Below are 26,031 nucleotides of genomic sequence, written 5' to 3' on the forward strand. Positions count from 1 at the left end.
TTTTTTTCTAAGTTCGAAAGAAATCTATAAGAAAAAATGAAATATATTTACTAATACATATAAAATACATGAGTCAAAAAGTCCAAATTACCACAAGTTTTATTTTAAATTCAATTTTCAAGCCTTATAATTTGCTGCGGCAACACAATCATTCCAATTAATTTGCCCATTTGATGTTCGCCTAAAAATATGCTTCAAATTTTACAATTATGCCTAGAGGCATTTACACCGTGTTTTTATACTCGAAATACAGGATAAGATAACAAAAAACTGCAACAAAGTCAAACGCATAATTTTTATATTTTTCTTAATTTTTTTTTAATTTTAAAAAAAAGGAAAAAAAAAAAACGGAAATCGCATCAAATTTTAGAATGAGTTTAGATTTGTCAGAATTGATCACCTTTGGCACGAATTATGACCTTCAAACGGCCAATAAAACCGGCCACACGCTGCCCGAATGTTGCTCTGCGGTATTTTGGCCCATTCCTGGCGAAGCGCTTGCTTGAGGTGATCGACACTTTGGTATTTTTTAGTGCCAACCTTGCCACCTCCAGACACAATAGTCCCACAGATTGGTATCTGGAGATTTTGGTGGCCATTGTGCGGTGAAAATGAAGCGAGAAACCTCATTTTGTAACCATTCTTGGGTGGCGCGTGCTGAATGCGATGGTGCTGAGTCCTGTTGGAATGTCCAAGGTATGCGACCAAAGTGTTTGCGTGCTCAAGGCTTTAATACACTGTCCAGAATATTTTCGCGATAATATTCGGCATTTATTCTGATGCCATGGTCGATTAATACGAGCGGAGATGGACCATCAGCTGTTATGGCGGCCCACACCATCACCATGGCCGGCGCTTGATTTCTGGTGGTCATCATTTTCAGCTGACCTCTTTGGCAAGTAAAGACGATCAATTTGTTCGTTTACAAACTGCTGGACAACGAATGTTTTCTCATCGGAGAAAACTAAATTCGGCAGAACACCACTTTCGGCCAAGCGAAGCAACTCTTTAGCTCTTTTGAGACTATTTTCTGTTCTTTCTGTTGCGATGTAAGTTTTTGCACTTTTTGGAATTTCAATGGCTTTACCCCGAGTTCATTTTTCAATATTTGCCGAATGGAATATTGCAATATGTTCAGCTCACGAGCCATTTTTCGGCCTCTGCGACGCGGTTTTCGATCAAATCGCTTCTTTATTTTTCGCACCATTTCTGCTGATGTTGCTTTTTTCTTCCGCCCACTTCCTTGACGCTGTGCTACGCTACCAGTATCACGGTTACAAGCGATGGTACAAGACACAAAAGATTTATTCACATTTAAATGCTGGAGTGCTCTAACGATAGCCACTTGTGGTTTTCCAGCCAAATATTAAGAAATCACACTATCACGCTTGAATTCCATCACGAATAACTTTTTTTCTGGAAAATTCTCACCAAAATGCGTTCGTACGCTTGTAAACAATATAATGAGCTGTCATTGGAATAATTTTAACAGTTGTCGGACGAGTGGCTTAGAAATGACAGCAGACTGAAGTTGGTTGCAGTTTTTTCATCTCAGCCTTTACATAATTTGCTGTGGCAACACAATAATTCCAATTAATTTGCCTATTTGGTGTTCGCCTAAAAGTATGCTTCAAATTTTAAATTTATGCCTAGAGGCATTCACACAGTGTTTTTATTCTCGGTATATATTTGAATTATTATTTTAATATTAAAAAAATTAAAATTTTTTAAAAATAGAAATTAAAAACATTGAATTTTTCCATATTTTAAAATAAAACAAAAATATGCGATTATTTAATAAAAATAAATAACTTGGATTTTTTGGCTCATGTGTTACATATAGCTACGACTTAAACGAATTTCTATTCAACCAAAGCAAATGCATAGAGGGGTTTATATTTTTGCAAACCCCCTCCCCCTACTTTACATTCTCTCGAAATATTTTTAATTAAAAAAAAATATAACAAACATTGATTTCCAAACATAACAACAAAAATATATTCAAAACTAAAAATACAATTCTTTTGTAGTTAAAAACTATTTACAAACCAACCAACACCTATTTATAGATGACTATAAAATTCTCGCCTCCCCTCCCCCTCCCCAAACAAGAGAAAATATTACAAGATATATTAAATTCAACTAAATAACAATATGTATTTACATATTTCAGTCAATAATTTATCAACAACAAAATAAATTATATATACATACAGAAATCAACTAAATGATATAAATAAATTTAAAACTTTAACTCCAATCAAAGATAATTAATGAAAAATAAAATAATTATTCCCCCAAAAAGCAAATAAATTAACAAAAATAAAGTGGAAAATTACAAAAAAAAGTTATACTAAGAAGAATATTAAACAAATGATGAATATATTCATGAAAACTAAATGAGAAATGAAATAAAAACAAATATATGAAAAATTAAAAAAAAAACAAAAACTTTTTTTATTAACTTACATATTCTGAAAAAAATTTTTATAGGATGTGGTCTCACTTCCGATATTTATATCACCGTTATGTACGTAGCAGCATGGTCTCCCAACAGCATGTTCTTGAAAAGATAATTATTTAGAAACTGCTGAGAAATTGTCTATTTTTTTTTAAACCGAACCGCTTATCTTTGTGTTATTTTATTAAAGTTTGGGCCTTGTAAAGAAACATATCAAAGTGGGTAACCAAAAAAAAACTATCATTATTTTATTATTTTTTATTATTATTATTATTACAATTATTATTATTATTATTATTATTATTATTATTATTATTATTATTATTATTATTATTATTATTATTATTATTATTATTATTACTATTATTATTATTGTTATTATTATTATTGTTATTATTATTATTATTATTATTATTATTATTATTATTATTATTATTATTATTATTATTATTATTATTATTATTATTATTATTATTATTATTATTATTATTACTATTATTATTACTATTATTATTATTGTTATTATTATTATTATTATTATTATTATTATTATTATTATTATTATTATTTATTTATTTTTTTTTTTTGTAGAAAGTAATACGGTCTTATAAACGAAGTAGTGGAGGTCACCGACTTTATGCATACTTTTACGACTTTTATTTCGATGAATATATCAATCTCACAAGTGTTCGTGGTTAATATGACATCTCTGCTCAATAGGCCTTCGATGTCTCACACAACTACTTCCCCTGTCAGTGCACCAATCTGCGCCTATATCTGAAGTACCGAGTACATGAAAAATGTTCTGTCATGTCTCCTTTAGTTCTAGGAACGCTATTAGCGCTAACCATCGATGAATCTCAAATCTTAACTAAGCACTATCATGGGCTTAAAAAGGCTTTCAGAAAAAGCACGGCTTCCGATGCCTTCGTCAGATGTAAAGCGTTATTTTGGTACTAAAAACTGATTTTTTTTTGCCATAAGTGATCGCATATGTATTTAATAAAAATATCAATCAACCAAGGCTGGTGGGAGTTGGAGGGGTGTCCGATTTGATTCAATCTTGGTACATTGTAATATTTTTGCGAAACTTAGATCGTGTTCGGAGGAGGCAATATCGGTTCCTCTAATACCTCTCCTACAAATATAAAAAATTGCAAAAAGAAACAAGTAAAAAACATTAAGGCCCTGCCGAACTTTTTATGCCCTCCACCTTAGGGTGAAGGAAACATTAGAGCCCATTATGACCCACATATACCAATTTTTAGACAATCATCAAAATCATCAAAATACCGAATATCGGGAAATACGGCTATATGAGGCTATCCAGAAACGTGGAGCTATACATACAGTATTTCGCCAAAAGAGCTAGAGCCCAATACGACCAACACCAATACCAATTTCTAAACAAATCCGCGAATAAATGTGGCAAAAACCATCAAAATACCGAATATCGGGAGGTACCTATATATGGGGGCTATACCAAAACGTGGACCTATACATACAATGTTTCGCCACACGAACAAGGACCTATTATGACCTACAAATACCAATTTTTAGACAAATCAGTAAAAAAATGGGGTAAAAATAATCAAAATACCGAAAAATTTTGGGAGGTACTTTTATATGGGGGCAATACCAAAGCGTGGACCTATACATGCAATGTCTCGCCGCACGAACTAAGACCCGTTATGACCTACAAACACCAATTTTCAGACTAATCCGTGAGAAATGTGGCATAAATCATCAAAATACCGAATATCGGGAGGTACCGTTATATGGTGACTTTACTAAAACGTGAACCGATATATCTCATTTTCAATACCAAACATCCTAGACACAATAAAAATTGCTCTGCTAAATTCTGGCGCTCACGTCAAATATTTACCGAAGGGAATATCCGATATTGTTCAAATTTTCATAAAACAGCATATAGTAACTCCACTCCAAAAGCAAAAATGTTGTATGTAATAACTCGTTTTAAGTGGAAAACAATGTCCGATTTTCTTAATATTTTTCACGTTTAAATCTTTTTGTCTATATTGGAGCTAGTGTGAAAGTGGAAAAGAGTACCCATTAGGTACCTCTGTAATGAATATCTTAAAGGGACTCTTTCATAGATAATCTCTGATGCCTTTTTGGGGGGATAAAATGACTTCTATGGCCTACTCTGAATGGAAACCCATCTGGGGTCCTCTATGGGAAGATATTCTGAGGGCATCAAAATGTTTTCTATACCCTCAGTCATATTGCTAGAGAGGGTATATATCATTTGATACGACCAAAACGTGCCTTATAGAAATAACGGTTTTAGACCCTGGGTCTCTTTGGACCAAATCTGTTTCAGGACATTTGGAGTCGATCTAGCGATGTCCGTCAGTCTGTCTGTTTGGTGCGCACAATAACTCTCGAAGGGAGTATCCGATTTGGACCAAACTTGGTATATCGTAATATTATTGTCAAACTTAGATCGAGTTCGGAGATGGGCAATATCGATCCACTTCTTCTGGTACCTGCCCCACAAAAAGTCGAAATTTTCAAAGAAAACTAGTAAAATAGTATCAGTCGGGTTTGCTGACTGATATATACCCCTAGCCTTGAGTTATGATTATTCAAATTGTTGACCCTTTATGGGGGAGGTTCCGAAGCAGTTGGCCAATATTAAAAATGTTTGAATGTGCGAAATTTAAAAAGGGTTGGATGCTTATTTCGATTTTTTGAGCGTTTTGTTTTTCATGTGGGGAAGGGATCAGAAGAAATGGTGCGATCTCTGAACCCTATGTGAGGGTGAGATCAAAAGAAATGGTCCGATCTCTGCCATTTTTATAACAGATCTTGTGTTGATGGAAACATCGAGATGGACCAAGTCTGAATGGAATCGGATGTTAATTTCGCGTTTTATGAGCTTCATGGATATTCAAAATTTTGACCCTTTGTGGGGGAGGTACTAGAAGGAGTAGACCGACATAGGTCATCTTCACAGTAGATCTTGTGTGTATGGGATGTGTGAAATATCAAGAGAACTGGATGCTCATTTCGGATTTTATTAGCATTTTCGTTATTCAAAACTTTGACCCTTCGTGGGGGAGGTACCAGAAGGAGTGGCCCGATCTCTGCCATATTTATAACAGATTTCGCGTTGATAGAAATATTGAGATGTACGAAGTATAAATGGAATCGGATGTTAATTTCCCGTTTTATGAGCTTCATGGATATTCAAAATTTTGACCTCTTGTGCGAGTGGTACCAGAAGGAGTTAACTGGTATATTCCATCTACCCACCAGATCTTGGGTTAATAAAAATATTGTGATGTGTGTAATTTGAAGAGAGCAGGATGCTTATTTTGGATTTTATGATCGTTTTGGTTATTCAAAACGGTAAACCGTTTGTGGGGGAGGTATCAGTAGGAAATGCCCGATTTCTACCATATTTATAACAGACCTTGTGTTAGTAGAAATATTGAGACGTACCAAGTCTGAGTGGAATCTGAAGTTAATTTCTCGTTTGTGGAAGAGATACCAGAAGTAGGGGACAGATATATTCCATCTTTACACCAGACCTTGAGTTACTAAAAATATTTGGATGTGTGTAATTCGGAGAGAATCGGATGCTTATTTCGGATTTTATGATCGTTTCGGTTATTCAAAACTTTAACCCTTTGTGGGGGAGGTATCAGAAGAAATCGTCCAATCTCTGTCATCTTTATAACACATCTTGTGTTGATGGAAAATGTTTTTGTTTTTTTTTTTTTTTTGGATTCTTACAAAGTTTTACTAAATTGCAAACACCGGAATCATTTTACAATTCTACTCACTATTTCTTTGGTATTTTTATTTCATAATTTAAACATTATTTACATTTCTAAAACTAAATTACAACTACTAACTTAAAATCTAATAAATGCTCAAAAAGACGAGAGGACAGTTATTCAACCTCAAAACAGTCAATGGGACGTCAAATTACAATTTTTTTTTTCTTACTTTCTTAATGTAATTGACCACCTGACCCAACCTAAAGGCTCATAGCAAGCGAATCTAAATTTTAAATATTATTATTACTTAATTCTAAACATTGGTTGTCCTTAAATTAACTATTCACACAAAGTCTCTTATAAATTACAAAAAAAAAAACAAAATCTCTTCACTTTACTCAAGTGAATTACTCAGATCTCGGCCTATCCTGAACATAGACCTCCTCATCGGAATCCACATCACTTTCACTGTTTTCGGACAAAAATTGTTGTTCGTCAACACTTAAATGCAGGTTGGTATTATTTCCATTCGTCGTCGTCGCTGTTGATGTTGCAATCATTTGATTGGTTTTTATAACACTTGTCGCGCCGTTGGCTGGTCCCGATGTCGATCCCCCATTGGCGGCACCTGTTGTCTGATGCTGCTGCATTGAAGCATAATGAGCCGCCGATCGTTTCGCTTGATTGGCTCTACGCCATTTGGCTCGTCGATTCTGGAACCATGTCTTCACTTGACGATCTGTCAACTTCAGTTGTATGGCTAAATGGCGGCGCTCTTCGGGCGACAGATATTTCGATGAGATGAAACGATTTTCGAGATTTTTCGTTTGTTGAGAGGTGAAACGTATTTGACCACCTTTGCGTTTGACACCAAAACCGGGCATATAGAAACCAGGATAGCCGGCAGCTGCATTGCAATAGAGAGCGGCAGCAGGAAAACCTAGAGAGAGAAGAGAGAGAGAGAGAGAGAGAGAAAGAGAGGTTAGTAATTTTGTAGTAGTCAATGGAAGAGTAAAGTCATTGAAAGACCATAAAAACAATGGAAAATTTAATGGAAATGGAAAATAATATAGACGGACGTTTTTAACGCAAGGTCTGGTGTGAAATTGGGATATATCCTTCTGGTACCTCCCCCACAAAGGGTCAAAACTTTGAATATCCTTGAAGCTCATCAAACGCGAAATGGACATCCGATTCCATTCAGACTTGGCACATCTCAGTATTTCTGTCAACACAAGATCTGCTATAAAGATGGTAGAGATCGGAACATTTCTTTTGGTACCTCCCCCACAAAGAGTCAAAGTTTTGAATAACCAAAACGGTTGAAAATCCGAAATAAGCATCCGATTCTCTTCATATTTCACACATCCTATTATTTCTACTAACACAAGATCTGGTGTGAAGATGGAATATATCGGTGCACTTCTTCTGGTATCTCTCCCACAAAGGGTCAAAATTTTGAATATCCTTGAAGCTCATAAAACGCGAAATAAACATCCGATTCCATTCAGACTTGGTACATGTCAATATTTCTATCATCATAAGATCTGTTATAAAGAAGGTAGTAATCGGGCCATTCCTTCTGGTACCTCCCCCACAAAGGGTCAAAGTTTTGAATAACCAAAACGATTATAAAATCCGAAATAAGTATCCGGTTCTCTTCATATCTCACACATCCCATTATTTCTACTAACACAAGATCCTATGTGAAAATGGGATATATCGGTCCACTCCTTTTGGTACCTCTCTCATAGAGGGTCAAAATTTTGAAAAACCATGAAGCTCATAAAACGCCAGATTAACATCTGATTCCATTCAGATTTGGCACATCTCAATATTTCCATCAACACAAGATCTGCTATAAAGATGGTAGAGATCGGACAATTTTTTCTGGTACCTCCCCCAAGATTTTGAAAAACAAAACGCTCAATGAAGCCAAAATAAGCATTCAACTTTCTTCAAATTTCACACATCCAAATAATTTTAATAACGCAGGATCTGTTGTGAAGATTATAGATATCTCCGAACCCCTTCTGGTACCTCACACACAAAAGGTCACAGTTTTCAATACTTTTATTTGTCATAACTTATGAAACAAGTCAGCGATTCTTTATCTAAATATTTCTCTCAACCAGTAACCTATAGTGCGGTTCTCTAACTCATTTTTCGAGTTACCGACAAAAATCGGTAAAATTAAAAACCCAAAAATTATGAATGGAAAGTCCAAATTAAAGTTGGCAACACTGTTGCCAACGGTAGGACTTAACTACTACTTAATTTTGGTCGGTAACTCTATGAAAAATTTCGTTAATTACCGAAATTATAAGCATTTTGATTTTACCAATTTTTGTCGGTAACTCGAAAAATGTAATAGAGAATCGCACTACTCAGGTGAATATGGAATTTATGATTTCGCATAAAACTGAATATAAAAGTTCGATTTTCTTGTAATTTTGCCCTACCAATATTTTTATCTGTATTAGATAAAGTATGAAAATGGATTACTTCCGTCGGCTATATCTCATAGTAGAAGACCAATTTGGGAATTAAAAATATTTAATGAAAAACTATTTAAATTTGTAAAAATTTTTGAGAAACACCTATTATAATAACCTCCGAATACCGTCGTATAAGAAAACAGATAAAAATCTACTTATATTTGAAAAGACATTTAAAATTTTTTGAATGTTCCCAAGCCGTGACGCATCTACCTGTATTTTTCTACCATGCTATATCTGGTACCTCGCGCACATTTTAACATTTTCAAAAAAATATCACATATTTGTCTTGTGTAAACGATGGGTTAGAATAAGTCTCAAAAAATCCAACATATTACCCCCCACATTTTTACAACACAACTACTTTTTTTACACTTAATATAATAATAAATAAATGTTTTACATAACAAAGATACCTTGGAAAACATGTTTTCCTTGTTTATACCATGGAAATTTCATATTATTATATATTAATATAATATTTTAAGGCCTCTAAATCACTGTTGAAGTTACAACGTTGAAAAGTACTAAAATATCCAACCATGTTATCCCTTATTGCGCCATTCATATGCATAACAACGGATTAAAAGTGTAATGGAGGAATTCTCTACTCTGATTGGCTAATGATTAAGCTGTTACCTTTATGGCTCTCAAGAGTAGCATAGAGGAAGTGAGAGAGAGAACACAAACATCAACCATAACCATCAACCAATGGCAGAGGAAGTAATGAACTAAGTAATACTCCCTCTCTTTCTCTCTATTGTATTACACTTATTGTAAAGTAGTGTGCGGGGGAGAATGTGTGGGAGTGAGTTTCTAATGTCATAGACAAGCAACTACACACACATCCCAACATATTCATTGAGAAGAGACCGCAATGGAATTTGATCATTATTTGCTCTATAAAGACAACAAGAAGAAATATTTAGGGAATAACAAAACAGAATAAAAAGAAATAATTTGATGAAAAAACCCCGTAAACAGACCACATGACTTCTCCCAGAATAAATATTCCGTTGATTCTTTTTTTAAATATATAAATATATTTTTTATTTGGTATCGTTCGTCGGCAATAAATTTCTATACTAAATGGCATTAAATGATAAATGCAATTTAGTTGAAGGCGATATACCTTAGCTATCTACGTAGCCGACAAAAAATAAATGACAAATGACAAAATAGATTAGCAAAGCAACGGGCGAATGATACAAATAATCGACGGTAACAACAACACAATAATTATAAATGCCTTCGAAATACGTTATTAACAGTTATTTGTTTTGAGTGCTATCACCAATTTTTTTTTCAAATTTTGATAAGACTGAGTTAATGAGGTGAACATAAGTTTTTTTTTTGTATAAATTAAGGAATTGTGTGTGTGTGTATGTTTATGTGTTTTTGTGAAAGAACCCAGAAAGGGGAGAAAAATGTCGAAATTATCAAAATTAAATTTAACATAATTTAAGCTATTACCATTTATTGATTGTGAACTGAAGTAGTTAAGAGAGGTGTGATTTTACGACATCTGTACCTACGTAGATTGCACAAATGTTTTACGTAGTCATTTCGAAAATCCCCTCACTGCCGTGGCTTATCTTGTCTTTACTGTTCATACCAGTTTTTTGTGGTTGGCGTTATCATCATTATCACATTAATAATGGACATAACGATTAATCGTTGTTAATAGCATTTTTCGGATAGTTCAATTCAAAACGAAAATCATTCTCAGATAACATCCATCCATCGAACGATTTAAAAACGCCAATTGACATTCTAGGCAACCTAGAAAGTACTCAAAATCGTCCCCTTCTTTTTCAGTTCACACCTTTCCGCGCTCCGGTGTTTATTTTGAAAAAAAAAAAAATGAAAACAAAACAAAATCACAGTCGAAATCGATACTCTACGCCAGGTAGTAAGTACATATTACGAGCATGATGAACCTTGTCCAAATGATAAGCAGCGCCGCCAGTATTTTGACAAATTCCCTGATTTATATATCTCCCAACACGATCAAAAGGTGTTTGTGACGTTTCAATGTTGTAACCTACCGAGGTATCGTTCAGGTGCGCCTATTTTATTTGTATTCCCCCTCAGATTTTCGAAACAGTCTTAGTCGTATTTGGGTTTGTTTGAAAATAAAAGGGTTGTGGATTAGTATTTGCTTGCCACCTTTGTTGTTTGACGATGTTTGTTTTGTGTTATGCATTGGCGCCAACACTTGATTTCAACTCCTGATTTTGTTTGTTTACATGGTTTTGTGAAGTGTCCGTCATTAAAAAAAAAAAAAAAAAAAAAAAAAAAAGAGAACAAACTTCTGTAACCATATTAACTGGGGTTGAATATGAATGAATTGGATTTTTAGAAAAAAAAATTATAAATAATTAAAAAAAATCCCAATTTAGTTACCAGTCAAAAGTCCACTGTATTGTCCTTGATTACTAGGGATACTTAAGTGGACTTTCGATTTTTCCTAATAGGTTTTCGATTTTAAGTTTATAGATTTTTTGTCGACTTCCATTTTAATTTTATAATTAAAATGTTTAAATTGAGATAGGATGTAGATTTTTTGGTACATTGACTTGCGAAAATAACGGATGATGGCAGTAATGTTAGTGACAGAATTATATGTTAAAAAATGTAAAGAAAAAATAAATTCAATAATTTATTTTTTTTTAATTTTAAAAATGTAATCTCAGTTTCTTATTGGACGTGGTTAAAGTCTGCTACAAAATGTTAATTGTAAATGTTGCAAAATCACCTTTAATATGCCTCTAGCACGATGTGGAAACTGTAAAGTAAATCTTTCATTTTTTATACTTTACATTTCTATAGCATACTTTTAGGCGCTCACAACCATTTTAAACTTAAAAACCCATGGAGAAAGTAGTCGATATAATCGTAATATTTATATCAGACTTAATTCTAATATGAAATGAACAATATTGGCCCATGCCTTTGGCACCTCCCACCTAAAAAGTCAACATGTTGAATAATCATAACGCTGGCCAAAATATGTAAGAATAAATGGACATTGGCTGAGGGTATACATCTGTCGTCAAAACCGATTGATACTTTTAAACATCTTTCTTTATATTCTAGCACCAGCATCATTTTATTACAATAATATGAAGTAAGGATCAAAGTGGATTTTTTAAAATGTTTAGTTTAAGGGCCAAATTGGTTTTTTAAAAAATGACTTAACTCAAGTTTATTAAAAACTGTCGGATCTTTTAAAAATTTTTTTTTGCAGAGTTAGGTTTTTTTTTTGGGTCGGACCCGGATACCCGAATATTTGACCCCAACATCCGGGTCCAAAGCCCTGTCCTACTAAACCGATATGGACAACACATATATTTTTTGAAAGCTAATGAAAATACCTATCCAACAAGGGGTTATTTGAAACGGTTCGGAAGTTAAATCTAAATTATTGATTTTTTGGACACGGATTATTTTTATTTCCCCAAAAGTCGTCAAAGGCGCCATTTTTGGATTTGGGTCTTAGACCCGGACTTTTGACTCAAATGTCCGGGTCCGAACCCCAAGAAAAAATATTTTCCCGGAATCAGGGTACAAATACCTACCACTGGAAAAAAATTTAAAAAAAATTCGATATTTTTTAATAAAGTAAAATAAGTAGTTATTCCAAAAAAATAATTTTTTTTTTAAATATACACATGTTTTTTTTTTAACATAACATGGGTTTTTAAAATAAATATTAAGAAGAACTGCGGTTTTATTTAAAATATATATTTGCTCAGTTATAACCATTTGTGGTATTCTTCATATTCTTCAAATGACCTTTAAAATTAGAAAACGTGAAAAGTTAAGGTATTTATTTGAAGGATAATCATAGACAGAAAAGTGGATTTTATATGAATATTTCAAAAAAAAATGTGGACTTTTAAGAATATTTTTTTCAAGGACCAAATCTAGAAACGTGAATTCTTTGAGAATATTTTTTTAAGGACTAAGTCTAGAAGAGTAAATGTGTTAGGAATGATTATTTCCTGCCAAGAAGATTAATATTAATTTCATACAAAAATGGACAATGTTATATCCAAATCAGTATTAAAATATGGCCACAACATTAAAAATACATAAAGTCGAACAATATTCGCGGACTATAAGCAATTTTCGCTCATAGGAGGTATTACCCATTACAAACTTCAAATACCAAATTTGAAACAATTCCTGTGAGAAGTATGACACAAATCATCAAAATACCAAATAACTGGCGGTATTTTTTTTTTTAACGATTCTTCATTGTAGAGAAAAGCAAAGAGGAAAACTCCGGTCAACAGGTGGCGGAAATATATTGACCAACTACGCGAAATAAGAAGAAATTCCCATATTTATGGAAATGTAAGTTGAAATGTCTTCGTCAGGATATTTTTTGACGTCTAAAGAAACAAGAAAACAAGTTAAAAATATCAGTCGGTTTTCCCGACAGAGTCTTATAAAGAGTTATAGTTATTCAAAATTTTGACCCTTAGCAAGGGGGTTATTAATGGAGTGGAGCGATGTTGTACATTTTCACACCTTATCCTGATGCAAATGTTACGATTTGCAAAGTTGGAACAAAATCGGATTATCCTTTATCTTTCTGTGCACTGTAGTGGAGGTGCCAGAAGGAGTGAACCGATATTACCCATCTCCGAACTCGATATAAGTTTGAAAATCATATTTCGATGTAGTTTGGAGTTTGTAGTTTGGATCAAATCGGATACTCCCTTGCGAACAACATTTCATATAAAAAATCTGCGAATAAAGCTTTAAAATTCTGCCTGATAATCGTAGGCTCAGTATTCGCATATATTTCATCAAAAAAATTATCATTTAAATTGTAAAATTCTCTCGTAAATCGCCTACCTATGACCGTCTGTTGTAATCACGCTAGAGTCTAAATTATATGTGATAGAAAGATAATATTTAGGATAGAGTTGTATTTTGTCTGCAGGGCAAGTTCGAATATGACCTATATCGGTCAACTTTTTCATATGGACCCCATATAATTGTACCTTCCCTTACTTAGTATTTTGAATATTTTAGCGACGGTTTCTATCGGAATTGTTTAAAATTCTACATTTGAAGTTCATAATTTTCTATAAATAATGTTCATAAATTGTCCATATAGGTCCACGTTTTCCAATAGCCCGCATATAACGTTACATTCCCATATTCGGTATTTTTATCGTATTAACCTCAGTGTCTAATGTAATGGTATACAATTTGGTAGTCCCAGTTAAAAAAAGGGTTCCATATACTGTGACAGAACATTGTCTATAAAGGTTTTATTACACTATAGCTTCATATAACGATACTTCTCGACATTCGTCATTAACAGACTATTTTTATGCCATCTATAGCATTGTATGGAGGGTATATTAAGTTTGTCATTCCGTTTCTAATACCTATTGATATACATTTAAGACCCCACAAAGTATATGAATTCTTGATCAGCATAAAATTCTATGTCGATTTAGCGATGTCCCTCCGTCCGTCTGTCCGTCCGTCCGTCCGAACGAAATGAAGTAGGTTGATAACATTTTACTCAAATGTATATTATGCCTGCAGGACTTTTGGTTTTGGTACATGGACCATGTAGGTCCCTGTTTTGGTATAGCCCCCATATAACGGTACCTCCCGATATTCGGTATGTTGATGATATTAGCGACATTGTTCATCAGAATTGTTTCAAGTTTAGTATTTGAAGTTCGTAATGGATACTACAGCCTGAGACAGAAAATTATTTGTACAGATCCACGTCTTCGTATGGCCCTCATATAACGGTACCTCCCGATATTCGGTATTTTGATGATTTTAGCGACATTTATCACCGGAATTTTTTCAAATTTGGTATTTGAAATTCATAGTTCAGCCTATAACAGAAAATTGTTCGTGCAGGTCCACGCCTTCATATAGCCCCCATATAACGGCACCTCCCGATATTCGGTATTTTGATGATTTTAGAGACATTATTCACCGGAATTATTTCAAATTTCGTATTTGAAGTTCGTAATGGATATTACAGCCTATGCAGGTCCACGTCGTCGCATAGACCCTAATATAACGGCTACACTCGCATTTTTTTTTAAGATTTTAACAGAATTTTCAACGGTTTTATTTATTTATTTATTTTTCTTTTTTTTGAAAATTGCCAAATTCTTTCCAAAGGGTGGCGGGTGTTCACAGTTCGGCGCGGCCGTGCTTACAGCTTTTTTACTTGTTACATAGTAAAGGATATTGAAAAGTACGGCCCGGCCGAAGTTAACTGCTTTTTTATTCGTTTATTTTTAAACTGTAAATGAATGAATTCAAGTAATTTTTTCGTTTGATAACGAAAGAATTCGGAGGGCTTGTCCCCCACCTAATTCACTTCCTGATCGATGAATCATCCATAACCTTGCAATTTGTGTAAATCATATTTCATATGTTCCAAATTCACTCATGACTCACCTTCACAATCCAAAAACTGGCCATAGGCTGGATCACAATATACCGACGGTGTAGTGGCGGTCGGGCTGCGTACTCCATTGACAGCGGCTGCATTGGCCATGGCAGCCGCCGCAGCTGCCGCCTGAAGGTGGGGCATTAAAAAGGCCGAATTCTTTTGCAAATTTAAAATTTGTTGATAGAACAGCGAAGCGGTGGGGTCGTACAGCGCTTCGAAGTGGAGATTGGCAGGACCCGATGGTGATGAAGGTGACATAGTGGCGGCGGGATGGAGGGATGTCAGCAATTGATTTGCTGGCAAATGTGGCAGCATTGTGTTGGGAGAGGTGGGTAGCTGAGACGGGGATTCAGGCATTTTTAAAGTGAGATTTTTAAAGGCGGTGTATTGTTCTAGGTCGGGAGTTTTTTGAGATAAACTGCTGTTGGTGGGTGAAACTGAGGGCGGCACCGGATGGATTTCTCCCGCCGCAGATGCAGTGGTAGCTATGGGTTTTGTGATCACATTTAACGACGACAGCTTGACGGGGGCAGTTTTCTTTTCCGATTTTTGCTCTAAAATATTTTCTATTGAAAATGCCGAAGATTTGGTATTTATCGATTTGGTTGCATCCATCGGGTATGGCGGTATTCAAGGATTCGTTGTGTTAAAGCCAATTTGTCGTACGAATATTGAACACAAAACAGAAACCGATCAATTGATATTTCAATTTCGATTCACTTGCGCACGGGCAATTGTTGGGGGCTCTCTTGTCTTAACACCAAACCGTTGAATGGTCTAATTGATACTAAATTTGAGATTTCTTCTACCCCGCCAACAATAATAATGAAATTATTATTGTTTCTTTTTTTTTGGTATTTCGGACAATTAATCAAATCAAAATAGAATGTTTGCAGGTAATTGATATCTTTATTAATAGCATTATGAAGTAGCGACTTGTGAGCGCGGCACACACACACACAACTCTATGTACGCTGTATAAGCCGTTGACAGTAGTTTTGTTTTTGGTGGTTGGTAGGTATTTGTTGAGATAAGACAATGTCCGTAGTTAACCCTTTGGGAGGGAGGCAGGAGAAGAGGGAGGGGGATATCGGAACAAGAGTGCCAATAACTCTCAAGCACTTCTATGGACGTAAGAGTTCTCCAGCTCTTCTAGAGCGTCTGTCTGCTCTTCTATTGGGAGAAGAGCGTCCGTCTGCTCTTCTATTGGGAGAAGAGCGTCCGTCTGCTCTTCTATTGGCAGAAGAGCGTCCGTCTGCTCTTCTATTGGGAGAAGAGCGTCCGTCTGCTCTTCTGTTGAGAGGAGAGCACCTCTGCTCTTCTTCTATTAAGAGAAGAGCAATTCTGGTCTTCTTCTATTGAGAGAAGAGCAATTCTGGTCTTCTTCTATTGAGAGAAGAGCAATTCTGGTCTTCTTCTATTGAGAGAAGAGCACTTCTGCTCTTCTGTTGAGAGAAGAGCACTTCTGCTCTTCTGTTGAGAGAAGAGCACTTTTGCTCTTCTATTGAGAGAAGAGCACTTTTGCTCTTCTATTGAGAGAAGAGCGTCCGTCTGCTCTTCTATTGAGAGAAGAGCGTCCGTCTGCTCTTCTATTGAGAGAAGAGCGTCCGTCTGCTCTTCTGTTGAGAGAAGAGCGTCCGTCTGCTCTTCTGTTGAGAGAAGAGCGTCCGTCTGCTCTTCTGTTGAGAGAAGAGCACTTCTGCTCTTCTGTTGAGAGAAGAGCGTCCGTCTGCTCTTCTATTGAGAAAAGAGCACTTCTGCTCTTCTATTCAGAGAAGAGCACGTCACTGCTCCTCTATTGAGAGAAGAGCACTTCTGCTCTTCTATTGAGAGAAGAGCATTTCTGCTCTTCTATTGAGAGAAGAGCATTTCTGCTCTTCTATTGAGAGAAGAGCATTTCTGCTCTTCTATTGAGAGAAGAGCATTTCTGCTCTTCTATTGAGAGAAGAGCATTTCTGCTCTTCTATTGAGAGAAGAGCATTTCTGCTCTTCTATTGAGAGAAGAGCATTTCTGCTCTTCTATTGAGAGAAGAGCATTTCTGCTCTTCTATTGAGAGAAGAGCATTTCTGCTCTTCTATTGAGATAAAAACACTTCTGTTCTTCTATTGAGAGAAGATTACTTCTGCTCTTCTATAGAGATAAAAGCACTTCTGCTCTTCTATTAAGAAAAGAGCACTTCTGCTCTTCTATTAAGAAAAGAGCACTTCTGCTCTTTTATTGACAGAAGAGCGCCCTTGCTCTTCTATTGAGAGAAAAGCACTTCTGCTCTTCTATTCAGAGAAGAGCACTTCTGCTCTTCTATTCAGAGGAGAGCACTTCTGCTCTTCTATTCAGAGAAGAGCACTTCTGCTCTTCTATTCATAGAAGACCTCCTCTGCTTTTCTATTGTGAGAAGAGAGTCTCTTTGACATTCTATTAAAAGGAGAGCGCCTATGATTTTCTATCGGTAGAAGGACGCTTCTGCTCTTCTATTGAGAGAAGAGCACTTCTGCTCTTCTATTGAGAGAAGAGCACTTCTGCTCTTCTATTGAGAGAAGAACACTTCTGCTCTTCTATTGAGAGAAAAACACTTCTGTTCTTCTATTGAGAGAAGATTACTTCTGCTCTTCTACAGAGAGAAAAGCACTTCTGCTCTTCTATTAAGAAAAGAGCACTTCTGCTCTCCTATTGATAGAAGAGCGCCTCTGCTCTTCTATTGATAGAAAATCGCCTTTGCACTTTGTTTAAAAAAACACCTTCCTTTACTTTACGGCTAGAAAACTTCGTGAACCCCCTTGCCAACCAAGGGGTTAATAATAGCTCACCATTAATTGATTAGAATTCCAATACAATTTACCCGAACGATCGGTAATTAGCTAACAGTATATTTTTTTTCCAATCTCGATAATATACTCATCGTTCTCCTCATGGCAGTAGAAGAGAGCGAGCATACGTTTATGAACGTGGTGAGCGGTGAGAGGGGACAAATTCGACCATTGCCAATGATAGCAATAGCGTATATTGCCATAGATAATGTCGGCTGGTTCTCAATCATTGCGCACGATTTGCGGGGTTGGGTTTTTTCATTCTTTGGTGCAATGGCGTTGTCCGCATTCGTTGTTTTAAATATTGTGGAATTAGTTTTGATAACGCCCTCCGAAACACACAGAGACACATAGTTATGGGTAGGAAATAGGGATGCCTGGCGAGATTTTTCAAGTCTCAAAGGGGTCTTGATTTAAACATTTTTGGTGGAATTTTAACAATGTAGTGTATAAAAGCGGTATAAATTGAATCCATAGTTTGCTCTGTGAATGAAGCTGATCTGAATACGTATCTCTCCGAAAAAATCTATACACATTCTTACAATGACTTCCCATTGAAAATTTCCTCTATACCGCTACACCTAATAATTGAAAGACTGACAATAATTTTTTCGACAATTTGATTTTTTTTTGTTCCTCGTTGTAAACTTATGACCATCGGAAAGCCTGCTAGGTATCTGAATATTATTTCGATTTCAACTTTGTCGTTTATCTATGTAACAGTCTACCGTCCACCAACCGTCCAATCGAACTGATATATGACCCTCTTAAATTTCCTATTGACTTCCTCTTTGAGTGCAAAGCTTTTCACCGCCATCACCGTCATTGCCATCGAATTTTTGCCGCCTCTTTGCCTTTGATCAAAAAACCACTAATTGTTAATCATTACTGGGGTGTTATCTGCTACCAAAAAAAGTAATGTCGGCTCGAAGTGATTTCATATATTTTCCATTTCGACAGGTTACAGACCAGATAGGGACAGAATAATCGAATTTGTGTAATAATTTATGGCGGTTATGAAATGAAAAATGTTGATGGGATTTATCCAATTTTGATAGGAAGAAAATGTAATAGCTTTGAAAATGAAGTTACAAATTTTGCCAGATTTTTAAGTTAATTGGTAAGCCTTATGCCTTTGTCGGGTAATTTTTCATAGGTAGCATCGTAGAATTTTCTTTTTAAAATCGGTGTTTTTCATTTTTCCTGGCTTCTACTGACATATACCGAAGTATAACAATGTGCCCGATTTATCCTATATGGACTACTTCCTTCACTTTATATGAGATACGAGATATTTTTTAGAAAATGTTGAAATATGCCTGAGGTACCAGATATAGTCGAAATTTAAAGAGAGTTGGATGCTCATTTAGCTTTCTTTGAGCGTTTTGTTTTTCAAATCTTGAACCCTTTGTGGGGGAGGTACCATAGGAAATGTTCAGATCTCTACCATCTTTATAACATATCTTGTGTTAACAAAAATATTGAGATGGGCCAAGTCCGAATAGAATCGGATGTTAAGTTCGGGTTAAATGAGCTTTGTGGATTTTCAAAATGTTGGTCCTTTGTGGTGGAGGTACCAGAAGGAGTGAATCGATATATCCCATCTTCACAGCAGATCTTGGGGTAGTAGAAGTAATGGGATATGTGTGATATGAAGAGAACCGGATGCTTATAGCTTATTTTATGATCGTTTTGGGTACTAAAAACTTTGACCCTTTGTGGGGGAGTTACCAGAAGGAATGGTCCGATCTGTACCATCTTTATAACAGATCCTATGTTGATAGAAATATTGAGATGTGCCAAGTCTGAATGCAATCAGATGTTAATTTCGCATTTTATGGGCTTCATAGTTTTTCAAAATGTTGATAATTTGTGGGGAAGGTATCAAAGAGGTGGACCGATTTATTCCATATTCAAAACAGACCTTGGATTAATAAATATTTTGTGATGTGTGTAATTTGAAGACTATCGGACTCTTACATCACATTTTGTAAGAGATACAATTATTCGAAATTTTGATCCTTTGTGGGGGAAGTACTTGATGGTGTGCATCACGCACCTGACCTATCACTGATGCAAATATTAGGATTTGCAAAGTTATAGTAAAATCGTATTATTTTTTCTGTGTTAGATTTTTTTTTTTTTTTTGAATATGTCTATTTTTTGTGTGGAAGGAGTTGATCGATACTCGATACTCCGAACTCGATCTAAGTTTAGCAATAATATTACGATGTACCAAGTTGGTATCAAATCGAATACTCCCTTCGAGAGTTATAGTACGCACCAGCCAGTCATACAGACGGACATCTCTAGATCGACTCCAAATGTCCTGAAACGGATTTCTTTCAAAGAGACCTAGGGTCTAAAACTGTTATTACGATGAGGCACGTTTTGGCCGTGTCAAAAGACATATACCCTTTCTAGCCATATGGCTGAAGGTATAATGACTTAATGCACTTTCAATGCATTAGATTTAGAACGTGACTCATCTGAGCAATGGAGAAAACTTAGCCTAGAATCCAGAATCCAGACAGAATCTCCATAACATCAAACTTTATTTTCCGATTTTGAGATACGACAAAACTTAGCCCATATCTGAATGTTGCAGAGAATTAATGATCTAAATTTGAAGAAAATGGCACATAGATAATCCAAGATGATTCAAATTTCGATTATCGTAATTTTTTGTTCAAATTTATTTGACATTTTGATAAAAACGAAATATCTTAGCCATTTCTTCTACCATTACTGTTGTGCGATTTTCAAGTGCTTCAATTATTAAGAATACATTTTTAGGAACTTCCTGGCCAATTTTCCAACCGTAGTTAAAATAGTTACAATATTATAGAATGACAGTCACCAAGACGCTGTGAAATGACAAGAAAAATAGAGACCCTATTTTTTCAGGGAAATAAAATTTTAACCAGACAACGCAACAAATTGACTACAAATAGAACTTTTGGAATTTTGAATTTTTAATTTTTTCAATTGTTTACGAACAATTTAACAGCCACACAATGTTATTGAATGGCGCCCAACGAGGATCTACAAACACAACACTTGGAACATGGAATTTCCCACGGATAGTTTAAATATTATAAAATATTATGGAATGGCACCCAACGAGAATCGCGTTTGTCAAAAACATGAGGGTCAATAAAGGCAGATTTTTTTGAAAATGTTGTGTTTCAAGCATTTGGTTTTTTAAATATTTGGTTTGTCAATTTTTTTATCTTCTCGGCTTTATTTAAACATTGAATTCTTTCAAGAATATTTGTGAAAAACTTCATTCACAAGAATTGTATTTTTTAATTTTTGTCAAGAACTTTCGTTAAACATCATAGTTTTTGAATTATTTTTCAAGGTCTGCCGGTTTTTGGACTTTTAAATTTTTCAAAGGCGTCTAGGACATAAACCATTCATTTTTTAATATTTGAAAAATTTCTGAATGTAGAAATCGTGTATTTTTTAATATTTGTGAAAAACTTTAAATTCAAAAATCGTGGATTGTTTGAAGAAATCGGCCTAAGATTCATATATTTTTTTTAATATTTGCTAAATTTAGTCGTTCATTTTTTTAATATTTGTCAAAAATTACGGTCTCAAAAATCGTGAATTTTTTTTAAAAAAAAAGTTCGTATTTTTGTAAATTTTTGTCAGAAACTACTGGGCTTAGAGATCGTGTTTTTTCTTAATATTTGTGAAAAAATCAACTTCAAGAATCGAATTTTTTGAAGAATCTGTCACAAAATTTCCGATACAAAACTCGTATTTTTTTACTATTTTTAGGGACTTTCCGGCTATGATAATCGTGGATTTACAGTATATTTTTTTTATAAGAACGTGAATTGTTACAAAGTTGTTTTTAAGTATCTACGGCATTAAAATCAGTAACTTTATGAATATTTTTTGAAGGACCTTTTGTAAAAAAATCTTTGTATTTAATTTTTTTTTTAAAGAATTGCCTCACCTCAAAATTATATTCAACAAGGACATCATGGCCAAAGTCGTAGATTTTTAAGAATAGTTTTTGAGAACCGCTTGATCTTCTTCAATATATCTTCAATATATTCGGAATGGCCTCTTGACCAAAAATTATGAATTCTTCGAAGTACCTCATTCCAGAAATTAAAAAGAAAATGTAAGGACATACAGATCAAAATTCGTGGATTTTTAAAAATAATTTGGAAGGGCATTCTGACCAAGAATGGAGGATTCTCAAGATTTAATTTTTAAAACGAAACAGACAGCATTACAGTATTTCTTGATCGATACGAATATTATGATCTCATCCCGCTTGGTTTTTTTTTTCGATTTTTAATATGTTGACTTTGGTGAAAAGCAGGCCTTACCACAAATGACGAATATTTGAGAAATTCTTTGAAGGACATACTATCCCAAAATCGCTGATTTTTAAGAATATTTTTTAAGAACCGCATTCTTACCAAAAATTGTGGACATTTTTTATATATATTTGGAAGGATCTCCTGAAAAAATAAGTATTCTTCAACGTACCTCATTCTTAAAATAAAATCAAAAAAATGTGAGCCCATACAGATCAACAATCGTGGATTTAAAAAAAATGAAGCACATTCCGACCGAATGTGGTGAATTTTAAAGATCTTCTTAAGGATCTTCTCGCAAAAAAATTTAAAGACAATTTTTTGAAGGACATCCTGACCAAGAACCGTAGAGTGACTGCTAAAGTCTGGAATATTCCACCATTGGTTTTTTTTCGTATTGCTTTCTATTAAAAGGCAATCTTTTTTAAACAGACAACTTTGCAATATTAGCTGATCGCTATAAATATCATGACTTCACCCCGGCGAAGGGAATGGTCATTTGATTTTTTAAGATTTTTCATATGTCGACTTTAGGCGAATATATTCGAGAAATACTTTAAAGGACATTCTGTCGGAACTATTGGATTTTTAAGAACATTTTTAAAGGACCTCTTCGCTAAGGAATTACGTTCTGGCCAAAAATTGGACATTTTCTATATATTTGGAAGGACCTACTGACAAAAATATATATTCTTTAAAGTACCTCAATTCAGAATTCTTTAAAGTACCTCAATTCAGAACTGTTTGAAGGACATATAAATCAAAAATCGGACTTTTGAAAATAGTTTAGAAAGACATTCTGATTTTCAAGATCATTTTGCTAATCGCTGCAAATATCATGACTTCAGCCCGGCGAAGGGAATGGCCACTTGTTGTTTTCCCGATTTTTGATATGAAAAGCTAGACTTACCACAAATGACGAATATTTGATAAATTTCTTGAACAACAACCTGTCCATAAACCGTGAATTTTTAAAAATATTTTTAAAGGACCCCTTGTCTAAGAAATTATGTCCTGATAAACATTGTGCGTATTTTAAGCGGATACAACATTTTTGGTCAGGATGTCCAAAAACTGTGTATTCTTGGAAATACCTCGATTCAAAATTCGTGTTTTTTTGAAAACTGTTTGAAGGACCTTTCGAAAGACATTCTGACAAAAAATTGGTGGATTTTAAAGATATTTTTGTAAGGATCTGTTAACAAAAAATAATTGCAGAATATTTTTTGGAAGCACCTCCTGACCAAATATTCGTAATAAACGACTTTGGTGAAAGGCAAGTTCTTTAAGTGTCGAACATTCCCAAGTAAATGAGAACCACACTCAATTCTTTCCTTTCACAAAAATCATCAAAATGTTAAGAAGAACTTCAAAAATTAACTTTATTCGACTTGCCTATCAAGATTGAAGACCAAAAAAAAAATTAACCCTCTGTAAAAAAAAACATTATTTAAAGGGTAAATTTTAACCTTTACTAAATAAAATTCCACAATGAAGTTATTATATAAAAAAATACCATTCATTGTTTATTCTCTATTTTTCATAAGCGAAGCAAGATAACTATTAATAAATTTTACTTAATATCTTTAATTTGAAAATATATTCCGTTTTATTTCCCACAAAACACCAATAACAGGCAAACATTATCTAACAGGTTAAAGCCTAGCCAATGATTGATTGATTTCAAGTTGAGGGTGTAAGAGGGGGGTAAGGTGGTCAACAAAGAGGGAGAGATAGGTGTAAATGTACGTAGGGACAACACCTACAATTCGTGTATAATGATAACTATTGTTTTCAAATCGATATGGTGTGGAATCCGATTCGAGTTGTTGTTGCAAAGCGATAAAATATTTTTTTTTTTTTTGGGTGGGGGCAATGTCTACAAAAACAAGAATTAAGGGAAAAACAGCAACAAATTAGTGTAGCTTTGAGTGTGGATATCAGTATTGGTCTCGTAAAGTGTTTTTGTATTGTTCGATTGTACTTGACTCGGGGTAACCAGCCCCCCGTTTTTTTCAAAGTGTTCATATCTGTGTATGTATGTCTTTCAGTGGAGTGAAGTGATAGCCCATAGAGAATGCTATCTAATTAAGCTCTTATGTATAGAAAAATATAGCAGAAGACTTTGGTAATATAAGTGTGTATTTCGTTTTTTATTGTCTTGGTGTCGAATGATTTGCTAAAATTATATTATTTCAAATTTTTGTGCAATATTGCCGCCTACAAATATATATATGTATATGTTTTGTTTTTTGCCTAGGCCGAACAATTTATAAACATTCTAAGACACAATGAGTGATTTGTTAGATATTTTATGACAATTGAAAATTCTTTTTTTCCACTTTTGAAAATCACAGTTTTTCAAATATATTTATGGCAGTTATTCGTGAGATATTGTTTTTGTTGTTCATATATTTATTTATTTATTAGAAAATAATTATGAACGATCACATGCCTTGAATACGCAACGAACCAGATGAATGACGACATTTTATATTAAATAAGCCGCAAACGTTAGTTAGCTTTACATAGAAATACTTAAATGTATTAAAAAGTTTTACTAATTTAGAATTATATTATGTACGATAGAAATTTATGAAATGGCGCCCAACGATTTTTAATTTTAAAATTAATTCTTATTAAAATTGTTATCCATATCCGCCATTCAAACAATTTTTCTACTAAAACATCCCTTTGAACTTGAATTTTTCCATGCAAATTTTTAATGTTATACATTTTATTATTGGCGCCCAACGAGATGAGTTTTGAAGCCAAGTACACTTCTGTAATCGAACTAGATGTTATCTTGGAATTTTCCACGCACAGTTTAAATATTATATTATATAATTGAATAGCTCCCAACAAAAGGATTTGAAATTACAAGGAGAGTAGAAAACATATTTCTCTAAAATCTATTTAAGTCAGACGACTTAAGTCTAGAGTATTGAACTTTTCACGTCCAGAATATCGTCTAAGAAGAACATTGAATTTTTCACACAGAGTTTTGAGTATTATACCAAAAAAAATATATATTATTGTATGGCGCCCAACAAGGGACAATTTTATATTTGATGGAAGAAGATTTTTCATATTTAAGTCCGACGACAAATCGTTGGCATAAAAACCTCCAATACTACCCAAATTTCCCATACTCTTTTGCAAATTTTTAATTTGGAGTTTATTGGGAACTAGCAAGTGCCTGCTACTTCGTTAGCGAAAAGTCCACCTTAAAATTTTGGATTTGTTTTAACAACTCGTGTTAGACTATTTTAGTACTCAAAAAGCACAATTTGTTCAGTTTGACGATATTTTTAATCAAAACTTCATACATCGTACTAAATTATTAAACTTTAAATGTTTAAATATTTTTCAAGTCTTTCCATTTTCGGAAAGAATGCTAGGAAATTGTTAAACTTTTACACCAAAAAGTTCCAAATCTTTCATTTTGAAATTTACCAAGGAGAATATTAGTACAACCGTTGGACCCACAACCAATTTTCCTGTCCTAAATTATTTCACCATCTCCATATGTAAACCCTATAAACCAACAGTAACCTCAATTAAGAATTTCAGTTCTATTCCTTCACCCAATACCAAATTTAGTAACATTTAGTACGCATATCTAAAACGATCTAATTCAACTAATTCACCAGCAAAAACTTATCAAATTTCGGGATTCCAGCTCTATCCCTTCACCCAATGCCCCATTTAATACCTCTTA

The 26,031-nt window shown here is 34.2% G+C and overlaps 1 protein-coding gene across 1 annotated transcript; it reads right to left on the bottom strand.

Annotated features, from left to right (window-relative positions):
- Window positions 1-6,497: 6,497 nt before the first annotated feature.
- Window positions 6,498-15,935, bottom strand: LOC105261892 (homeobox protein php-3). The gene is made up of 2 exons (XM_059128488.1): window positions 15,168-15,935; window positions 6,498-7,153 (listed from the first exon to the last, which is right to left on the bottom strand). Exons 1-2 carry the CDS (start codon window positions 15,775-15,777, stop codon window positions 6,621-6,623), a joined length of 1,143 nt encoding a protein of 380 aa, XP_058984471.1. The 5' UTR covers window positions 15,778-15,935; the 3' UTR covers window positions 6,498-6,620.
- Window positions 15,936-26,031: the final 10,096 nt, after the last annotated feature.

The sequence above is a fragment of the Musca domestica genome, unplaced genomic scaffold (assembly GCF_030504385.1).
Source record: "Musca domestica strain aabys unplaced genomic scaffold, Musca_domestica.polishedcontigs.V.1.1 535, whole genome shotgun sequence".
NCBI classification, from domain to species: domain Eukaryota; kingdom Metazoa; phylum Arthropoda; class Insecta; order Diptera; family Muscidae; genus Musca; species Musca domestica.

What these genes read in the sequence shown, in the direction of transcription:
- LOC105261892 (XM_059128488.1), bottom strand. Translation starts at nt 15,777, where the DNA reads ATGGATGCAACCAAATCGATAAATACCAAATCTTCGGCATTTTCAATA. An exon ending in CCAGTTTTTGGATTGTGAAG is followed by an intron (nt 7,154 to 15,167) that starts GTGAGTCATGAG and finishes TTCTCTCTCTAG; the next exon opens with GTTTTCCTGCTGCCGCTCTC.